Source organism: Miscanthus floridulus, chromosome 1 (assembly GCF_019320115.1).
Source record: "Miscanthus floridulus cultivar M001 chromosome 1, ASM1932011v1, whole genome shotgun sequence".
Lineage (NCBI taxonomy): Eukaryota > Viridiplantae > Streptophyta > Magnoliopsida > Poales > Poaceae > Miscanthus > Miscanthus floridulus.
Window position 1 is genome coordinate 193,180,112 of NC_089580.1, and position 10,247 is coordinate 193,190,358.

The window sequence follows — 10,247 nt, forward strand, 5'->3', positions numbered from 1 at the left end:
AAATATACATTTTATCTTTATCTCTCTTGAAACAACTATGGAAGAGCTTTTTATTCCACCAATTTCGAAAAGCAGAAAGCCAAAAGCCAAAAGCAGGGTCAACCCAGCTTTCAAAAATGAACTACGGAAAAGCAGCTGCTTCTGAAAAAGCGCCCTTCAAAAGCAGCCCCTTTGGTTGGGCTTTTGGCTTTTGGGGCCAAAAGCCAAAGCCAAAAGCCCAACCAAACAGGGCCTTAGTTTCAGAAAGTTGGGATTTTGGGTTACCGTAGCACGTTCGTTTTTATTTGGCAAATAGTGTTCAAATATAAATTAATTAGGCTCAAAACGTTCGTCTCGTAATTTTCCACCAAACTGTGCAATTAGTTTTTTTTTCCGTCTACATTTAATGCTCCATACACAGGCCACAAATATTCAATGTGACAAGTACTGTAGCACTTTTTAGAATATTGGGATGGAACTAAACGAGGGCCGTGTGTTGCGGTGCCTACCCTGGTGACTCTCGTCTGTCCCGTCGTCACGTGAGGTCCTACTCTTTCTACCCGCCTACGGTCCCACCCCCACGTGCGGCACTCCCGGTCTCTTTACCCTTTCCTCCCGCCGTGACCGTTGACCACCGCCATCGGCGCGGGCGAGAGCACCGTGGACCGGGTCTACGGGACGCGCACCGGCCCCAGGGCACGGCACGGGCCGGGGCCCAGCATCGGTCTTGACCGGGGCGAGCGTGCGGTCGCAGCGGGGTCCGCAGCCAGCCAGGACGGTGGAGGGACGGCCGGGGTCGGCCCACCACCGCGCGAGAATCGTCTCCGACACGTGGGCCTGCCATGTGCCTGCCCGGGTCGTTTCCGTCACCTCGGCATGGGGCGCACGAGGGGCGCGGCGCCCTGCGCCCCCGCCTCGTACGCCTTCTTCGCGTGCACCAGCACCACCATCCAAACGGGCTGAGTCAAGCGTGCGGCTTTCGCGGGACGTGACAGGTTGATGGCCCGATTTGGCGATGAACGAACCTGTTCATGCGAGCAGGAGCAGCTGTGTTAACGTAGTACGGTACGGTACACCTGCGTGGTGGGTGCGCGCTTCGCTCCCATCACCATGCATGCACCAACTCAAGGAACAGATCGAGGTACTACGAGGAAGCACAAGGGGTTTTGTCACGCTCACACAGTGGGGAACCTGTTTGAAACCACTCCAAAGTATCGTCGTTGGTCAGGGTCGTCGGACTCACTGTCACTGACTCAGGACCCTGATGATTTATGGGTCATGGCAATGCAAATAAATAAAGCACGTACTATATATGCATCATGGCCTGTGGCCGCTACTTATTACTGCATGTACTACCACTATTCGTTCATTTACATGCATGCATCATATCAGGTCGTCGTCGTTTGGAAAATCAATAATGTGCATGTTTATATAGGAATGGAGTAAACGCCGCCTGTCCTCAGGGAAGCAACCATGCATGGCACAGTCGCAGCGTGCATGCATGGTCAAGGCCGGTCACGCGCGCGACTGGTCGCGCCCTGCCGGCGACCAGAGAACGAACGCGCGGCCGGCATGGCACGTGCTGTATATGTATCCGCGCGGGCAGGGCCGCCTTGGCGACTCTCACGTCCGCGTCGTTGCATGCCATCCTCGTTCAAGGCAAGGGGGCCTTCCAGTTTCAGCAGACTGGCAGTGGCTGGCAAGGGCACTAGGACAGGCCTGCGAGGCTGCGATCGAGAGCGATGGTTTGTTGGCGCATTCATTCAGACTTGTCATGGATGATATGTAACGTATGGAGCCCATTCCGGAAATGCAGGCCGACCTAGCTAGACCACCTGTGCCTCAACTGTCAAGTGTGCCTGTGTGAGCAGCGCAGGGCCGGTGGCCGGCCTGACTTGGCAAGGCAGGTAAATTTTTGTCAGGAATTCGTCCGGCATGGGTTCGCCTTCGCCACGCCTTGGATGGATTTCATCGTGGCCTCGTGCTTTGTCTCTGCCGAAAGCCCGAAACTGAGTAGCAGGCGGCAGTCGGGCAGCCAGCAAGCAACCACTGGTTTCTGAACGAAACAAGGAAAGGAAGAAAAAGAACCACTGGGGGGGCCCAAACGTGCTGAGGCCCAGGAGAAGGCCTGCGGCTCTGCACGGTTTGGGCCTTTTTTATATATGTGGCCGGCCGGGGTTCAACAACATCCATCTCCTTCTGTTCCCATTTCTTTTTGCTGGCGTGTGTAGCCCAGCCACTGATTTTGCATCGTGCTTACGTCATCGATGACCCATTCCGGGTGCAAGAACAAAAGTTTGACGCGCCATACCCGTATGGTTTGGTGGTTCATGAGTCATGACCGCCCGGGCAGAGGGAGGCGCAGGCGCAACCGACTTCATGCTGCCATCCGGCGGAGCCGCACCTCATCTACACCCGTTTCGTATCTTTCCACGGTTAACATACTTTTTTTAAAAAAAAATCTTCTTGAACGATCGAACCTTGCTCGTCGTGTTCGTTTGGCTTATAAATCGTATTTTTTCTGCTAACTAACAGTATTTTTCTCTTATAGTAAATCAGCCAACAATACTTTCAATCATGGCTTATCAGTCAATGATCATGTTCGCTTATCTTATAATTCGTACTTTTTAGTTTCTTTTTTCAGCCAGAACAGTATTTTTCTCTCATAATAAATCAGCCAAAACAGTGTTTTGATATTTTTTTTTAGCGAAGCGAACGGGGCCTGCCAGCACATCGACATCGCCATGGTATTTTTATGCCATCACGTTTCATGCAGCTATGTAAACAAAATATAAATACATACGGAACACATTATGATTTATAGAGTGGGCCTAAGAAAAGCTCTTGGAAATGTTCTAATGTCAAGGCCTAAAAGGGTATGCATCTAAACTGATCAACTGCGAGGGTGCAATCTACAAAAGTGCCTGTTCGCGTTCAGTCCAAGCTGAACATCAGGCCCCTCGTTCCAGATTCCACGCTCAGGAGCATTCGAGAAGACGAAGAAATACGCCGACGAGGAGAAGCCGAGCAGCGACACTGCATACGGACTTCCGACATGGAGGGCCAGTTCCAGGTACCGGCAAGTCTCTGTTCTAATCCATTCCCGTGTTCTTGTTCCTATCGTGAGTCATCGAGGAGTTGGGCGTCAGGAAAAATCATACTCTATTCCGCGCATGTTTTGTCAAAGTTTTTGTTGATGATGGTTCACCCCGGATCGAGATTAAGTAGTAATAGCGGAAAGACTCTTGCTTTCATCGGTGCCCGTAGACATGGGACTTACAATCCCTCCCTGTATATTCGATAAGGCCCGCTATATGGTCTGGGCTGGGATAGTGGGATGGAGACTATCCGCGCGATTTGAACTTAGATTTGATCCATCCCTTCCGATTAGTTGGTTTCCCGGTTAGGGATTCGAAGCATGCTAAAGTCGGATCTTGGAATAATAAGACTAGCTCTTGAACATGCTGTTCTCAGTTCTCACCCTGTATGAGTAATCGTATATACAGAAGTTGCAGTAATAACCTTGCAAATTAACTGGACGGAGTAATTGAAAAATTGTGAGAAGTTCTGATTTGTTTATCTCACAAATCTTTACATGGCCGTTATCGTACCCACAGAAGTCCTATTCAGGTAGCACTAAAGTAGCATCTTCTGATTCTTCAGTGGAGTCCAGAGCCCCCTTCCAACTATGTTGTATAGTTTTTACCTTTTTTTTTGAAAGATCCAAGAACATATTGTTCCGGCATATATTAATAGGAAGAGGAGAATTGGCCCATTTTATGAGGGAGACCGGGCCCGAAAACCATACAACCACTACTTATAAACTACAACATGAAGCACTACCTACAACTACTAATAAGTGACGTAGTCCTCAAGTGCTATTCTTGCTGCAAGCTTCGACGGCACATCGACGAACCTCAGCCGTGTCTCAAGTGTATAGTTTTTACTTGGGTTACTTGTTGTAGTCTTATACTGTATATAACTAACATCCTCTGTGTGGTACAACTATGTTTCTTGTGTGCAATTCAGACTAGGCCTGTCAAGATCATAAGCATAAATCTCTGAGATCAATCCTAATAGGTTAATGTCCTCTGTCCTCACCTCAGATGTGAGCAATGCGAGGATAGTACTTCAGTTTGTATCTTGTAGTTTTAGTGAGGCCTTTCTTAAGGCAGTGAGAATATGAGACTACCATGTGGGTCTTAGTATACAGCAACTTTTAAGACAAACTAGTATAGTGCCCTTGTGTTGCCACGGAAAAGATGATGGTTACTCCATGAGTCCATGTTATTACCAAGCTTCATTTCATATTTTCTTTGATATATGTCATCTGATTCTGCACTGAATTTAGTTTATGACGCATACAAAAAGGTTAGTGATTGTATATTGCTAGATCATGGCTCCTTTTTCTTTTTAATATCTACTTGGTGTTGAACTTTGTTTTGTTGGGTCCAATGTGGACTAGGTTTGTACAGATTGTAGAAATAAATTACTGAGATCAATCCTAAGAGCTTAGTGTCCTAGGGGCTCTTGGTGGGTTTCAACTCTAGCCTACCCCAACTTATTTGGGACTGTCAGGCTTTGTTGTTGTTGTTGTAATCCTAAGAGCTTAGTGTCCTATTGATCTGCCTTGGTTGAATCTGTGAATTCTAGTCTTGACTGATGGGACGTGCATAGTTCATTGTGTCCTTTTTAATACTTTATTAAGCATCTGAGAATGTCAACGCCATACGAGTCACAACTCACAATATGATCTGTGTTAGGTGTTTGGTTAATTTCGTATTTGCATTAAGCTGTGCTATAACACCATATTTGCTTTTATGCACAAGTCGTAATTCTGCATTGGTTATGAATTATGGCATCATATATTGTGAATTTGTGGTGCATACATTTTACAACGTGCTGTCAGATTATGCATCCTGAGTATATGATATCGTTTAAATGGTTCTTTACAACATAGGATGGCAAGGAGGAGGTCATCCAAGCATGGTACATGGATGACAGTGAAGAGGACCAGAGGCTTCCTCACCATCGCGAGCCCAAAGAATTCATTCCTCTCGACAAACTTTCAGGTTTGTACATGCCCTGCTCTATTCCTGAGCCCATATGACATCATGGTATACTAACTGATGCTCAATGCTACCATCTTGGACACCCAGAGCTAGGAATATTAAGCTGGCGCCTAAATGCTGATGATTGGGAGAATGATGAGAACCTCAAGAAAATTCGTGAAGCCAGGGGTTACTCTTACATGGTTTGCCAATAAGTTCTTTTTGGGCACTTGCTGTTTTGTTATTCTACCTTGAGTGGCAAGGTCAATACCTATTCAAAGTTTGAAACTAGTATGATAAGCATCTTCCTTATGCAGGACATTTGTGATGTGTGCCCAGAGAAGTTGCCAAATTACGAGGCTAAGATAAAGAATTTCTTTGAAGAACACTTGCATACTGATGAAGAGATACGTTATTGTCTTGAGGGTAGTGGTAGGTGCCTTTGTTTTGCATTTAGAGCCTTAGAGGTGTTTTTTTAAGACAGGAAATCTCGTTTCTGGTTTAAAATCAGTAATAGTCAACATGTTTTCATTCTAATTATTGTCAATCTTTGACTCAGTTTTTTCCTTATTATTATGTTCTCAAGGCTACTTTGATGTGAGAGACCAAAATGATCAGTGGATCCGTGTAGCAGTGAAGAAAGGTGGCATGATTGTTTTGCCTGCAGGAATGTATCACCGCTTTACATTGGATACTGACAACTACATCAAGGTATCTTTGACCTGTTCACACCATGAGTTGCCCATTTCTTTGTGAAGCCATTTATGCTATTCATTCATTTACTCTTGAATTAGTGAGATAGCTACAATTATTTTAAGTGCAAGGTTCTAGTTCCTATTTAGTTCCAGAGAGCGATTGTCTTGTTCATGTCATGTTATTGTGCAAATTTCAGCGTCCAGTCTTCTGTTACTTTCTTAATTTTGTCTTAAATCTTCCATAAACAAGCACCAGCGAATAACGACACTGGTGCATTGTGGCCTCATACAGCATTTCTGTTATGATTCCTCAGGCAATGCGACTCTTTGTGGGCGAGCCTGTCTGGACACCATACAATCGTCCCCATGACCATCTCCCTGCTAGGTACGTTCCTGTGTCTGAACCCTGAAGCTCGAGCATTGTTGTGTTCCATTCTCTCTTTCTTGGATTCTCGTTTCCACTTTCATCGCTCACTTTATTCTCTGGTCCGTGTTGACTTAATAAAATGGAATTCACATTATTTCAGGAAGGAGTATGTTGAGAAAATCATCAACCGAGGTGGAAACCTAGCCGTCGAAGCTCGTTGAGTGTGTCAAACTCTACATGTCCTGCGGAGCCTACCTGGTTGCACTACACTCTACAATTCCTAGTACTGCCGAATAAGATTTGCTATTGCAATCTGGTCATGCCACCATCATGTGCCAGTTGACAGTTTGCACAAAACCTGCTTAAAATCTTACCTAGATATTTTGTAATACGAATGATGTGGTGTCTGATGAATGATGAAACGATGATGATTCAACCCACCTGGCCTTCACAAGTTCGATGAAACGTTGCACACAATGGCTTATGAAAAGGATGCTTTGATTCCTCTACCAACCCTCAGTCTGATTGATTTTTTTTTTGAACACTAGTCTGACTGAATGTCGTGGTTCAACTGCCGACCAACATCTTTTCTGCACTCGTGCCGTATGAGTTAACTCCTGTCGTTCTCACAGTAGGAGCAGGGCTTTGTAACGATGTACTCATTTCTGTTGCCTCGTCCTAGATCTCCTGGTGACGGCAAGTGTGTGGTGACTTACATGAACACGTTCTGTGTCCATATAGTCACTCGTCGAGCATTGGTCGGCGGAGCCGATCATCGGCCAAGAACTTAAGAACATTTGTGATCTCGATGAAATAGGAGTACTTATGTGTGCGACTACAATGCCGCCCGCCAACCCCCCCCCCCCCCCCCCCCCCCCCCCCCCAAAAAAAAAAAAAACACCATACCTGATCATTCCTTATCACTGATGGATTTATTAGTGAAGGCAAAACACCTGGGAAACGTTCTCTGCAGTTGGGTCCCCTACCATTGCGTGTGAGGAATGCTACACGTGATGCAGGGCAGGGGACTTTCTGAGTTTTGAGAGGCGACGAAAGTACTCTAGACGAGTGCAGGTGCAGCCGGGCACGGAAAAGGAGCCATCTTTTTCATGGGGAACGCGGCGTATCTCGCCGGCGGATCGGCGCTGCAAGTTGCAGCCAATCACGAGGCCAGGGCGTGCTGTCTGGGATCACAAAATAATGGCACGACCCGTCGCCGTCGTCGCCGCCCTGTCGGCTGCCGATGGATTCGGGGGGCTCGCCCACCACGCGCAACCCCAGCCACACCCGCGGCGTCCAGAACCTTCTAAGCCCCGCGCGGCCTAGAATGTTCCATTCCCCTTCTGGCAGGCCTCGGACAAGGGTCAAGCAGGCCGGTAGGAGTATTTATCAGCGCCGGCCGCCACTCTCCCGCGCAGCAGGAGACGGCAGACGACACAGCATCCATTTTCCCCCCTTCCCCGCGCTTGGCTGTTGGCTCGGCTCTTGCTCGAGCGAGGTAGAGCACTGTGCGTTCTCCGCGATCGCCTGGGGATCGCTGGGTGTTCTGGACGTTGGCCATTCAGTGGCTTGGTGGGTGACAGCAGCCGTGGCGAGATGGACCCGATGCTGCCGGGGACGGTGACGGTGAAGGAGGAGTGGCCGCCGGAGGAAGAGGAGGAGGTGGTGGAGGACGTGGACGCTCCGCGGCCGATGAAGGGACTGCACGAGGTCGGGCCGCCGCCGTTCCTGACCAAGACGTTCGACCTGGTGGCCGACCCGGCCACCGACGAGGTCATCTCATGGGGCCGCGCCGGGAACAGCTTCGTGGTCTGGAATCCCCACGTGTTCGCCGCCGTGCTGCTCCCCAGGTTCTTCAAGCACAACAACTTCTCCAGCTTCGTCCGCCAGCTCAACACCTATGTGAGTGTCCCAATCCCAAGTCCTCTGCTTGCTCAATCGCAATTTTGTTTCTGGCTTTGTGCTCGTGAGGTGCTCTTGTTTTGCAGTTCATCTCGTATGCTCCTTGCATTGTGGACTGCAGTAGCATGAGCGATCAATCAACGAATCTGTCTGTCTGTCTATTAAACAGCTTATGAAAAGAACAAACTTATATATAAAAAAATGTCTATTTAAATATGTGACTTGTATCGATACAGAGTCTGAAATTCCCGTGCAAGGTCGTCACATTTCCTACAGATTGGATTTTCACAATGACCTCGAGCTGATGGAATCGTTGAACTTGAACTCATATTGCTTTTCTTTGGCGGCAAAATGGGCAAATGTTTTGAATGATTCAGAAACAGGACTATGGGGGAGATTGCGACGAGATGTTAAATTTCTGACATGCTCTTTGTTCACCTTGTTACTGTGTAGCTAGATGGACAAGACACCAGATGAACGAAGCTACTACAGCCTACGAGAAAGAAACTGCTTGTTTGTCCTAGAAGACTCACTGCTCTGATCACCACTCACCACCAAGCAATATACCACTAGGCTAGTATATACCGCTACCTGTCATGTAAATTCGGTCGCAAAACTTACGTGAAACCTTAAGTTTTACATAAATTTGCCATCTTGTCTTATCAATTGGTTCAGCCTACTCACCGTCTGCTGATTCTTAGTATGCGATGGCTTCTGGACTTGAACTAACTGAACACGGCGTGTTCATCGCTTTCCAACCTGCAGGGTTTCAGAAAGATCGATCCCGACAGATGGGAGTTCGCGAACGAAGGCTTCCTGAGGGGCCAGAGGCAGCTTCTGCGGCTGATCAAGCGGCGGAGGCCGGCGGCGCCGCCGTACCTCCAGGCGTCGCCGTCGCAGCAGCTGCAGGGGTCGTGCCTGGAGGTGGGCCAGTTCAGGGGTCTGGACGGAGAGATGGACCGGCTGAGGCGAGACAAGAGCGTCCTGCTGGCGGAGGTGGTGAAGCTACGTCAGGAGCAGCAGAGCACGCGGGCGGGCATGCGGGCCATGGAGGAGCGGCTGCAGCACGCGGAGCACAAGCAGGTGCAGATGATGGGGTTCCTGGCGCGGGCGATGCAGAGCCCGGACTTCTTCCAGCAGCTGGCCCAGCAGCAGGACAGGCGGAGGGAGCTGGAGGGCGCGCTGATGCTTTCCGCCGCCTCCAGGAAGCGGCGGCGGCCCATCGGCGCCGTGCCGGCCCTGGACGGCGGCGGGCAGGAGGAGGAGGAGGAGCAGGCCGACGACGACGACCCCACCGCCACGCAGGCTCTGTTCGCGGAGCTGGACGAGCGGGGGACCACGTCGGAGCTGGAGAACCTGGCGCTCAATATCCAGGGGCTCGGCAGCAAGCGTAGGCAGGACGGGGGCGAGAAGCAGGGTGCCGGCGCGCGGAGCCAGCAGCAGGCCGCCCCGGGCGGTGGCGAGACGGCGGAGCTGACCGACGACTTCTGGGAGGAGGTGCTGAACGAATGGATGAGGGGCGATGCGGCGGCTGAGATGCTGCCGCCGGAGAGGAGACGGCCGGGTTGGTACGTCGACGCGCTGGCGCAGAAGCTGAGCTCCATGAGCAACACCACGCCGAAGTAGAGCTGGCGTTCGTGTCGTAGTCGCGGTTACTCCTATACGACTAGTAATAGTAGATTGATTAACCCGATTCGTCCGACACGCGTTAGTGAATACTCCTAGTGATAGTGATAGCTCCATTGTTGTAGCATAGGAGTGCGATCGTGCTATTGCATTGTGTCATTGTGTGTAGCGTGGTACTTGGTATGTACCTTGTGTTGTAGTGATATACCGGCACAAGTATATTGCAGAGTCGCCGGCTCGTGACATTCTTAGTGGTAATTGACATTCTTTCTACTATATTAGTCTATTACAATTAGTACTATTACTAATGTTGCATATGTCAGCAAAACCGTGTTTTCTATGAATTTATCTGCGATAAGTTTGATCAAATCTATATAAAAGGCATTAAAAAATGTTAAAAACATCTGATTTAAGACAAGTCTAGAAGTTAGTTTATTTATTACAACCGGAGGGAGTCTCCTACAAAAAAAAAAAAAAAACAAAGCGTGGATACTTTTTGGTGCGACATTTGTTTTGGGTCTGCCGTCACCTCTTCGTGCGATAAAAACGTGGGTTGTCGCTCCACCGCCTCCTGCGATACCGCATCCCCGCGTGCTCCGTGCCACCTCCTCCCCGCGCGCTCGCTCC

General features: G+C 49.2%; 1 protein-coding gene across 1 annotated transcript; it reads left to right on the forward strand.

Annotated features, from left to right (window-relative positions):
- The first annotated feature begins 2,894 nt into the window (after positions 1-2,894).
- LOC136469162 (heat stress transcription factor A-2d-like) lies at positions 2,895-9,869 on the forward strand. Its single transcript, XM_066467472.1, has 9 exons — positions 2,895-3,052; positions 4,940-5,051; positions 5,139-5,233; positions 5,348-5,462; positions 5,617-5,741; positions 6,040-6,110; positions 6,253-6,298; positions 7,473-7,994; positions 8,760-9,869. The coding sequence occupies exons 1-9, from the start codon at positions 3,035-3,037 to the stop codon at positions 9,618-9,620; spliced, it is 1,965 nt and encodes a 654-aa protein (XP_066323569.1). The 5' UTR covers positions 2,895-3,034; the 3' UTR covers positions 9,621-9,869.
- The last annotated feature ends 378 nt before the right edge of the window (positions 9,870-10,247 follow it).

What these genes read in the sequence shown, in the direction of transcription:
- LOC136469162 (XM_066467472.1), top strand. An exon ending in CATGACCATCTCCCTGCTAG is followed by an intron (nt 6,111 to 6,252) that starts GTACGTTCCTGT and finishes ACATTATTTCAG; the next exon opens with GAAGGAGTATGTTGAGAAAA. An exon ending in ACCGAGGTGGAAACCTAGCC is followed by an intron (nt 6,299 to 7,472) that starts GTCGAAGCTCGT and finishes GCAGGCCGGTAG; the next exon opens with GAGTATTTATCAGCGCCGGC.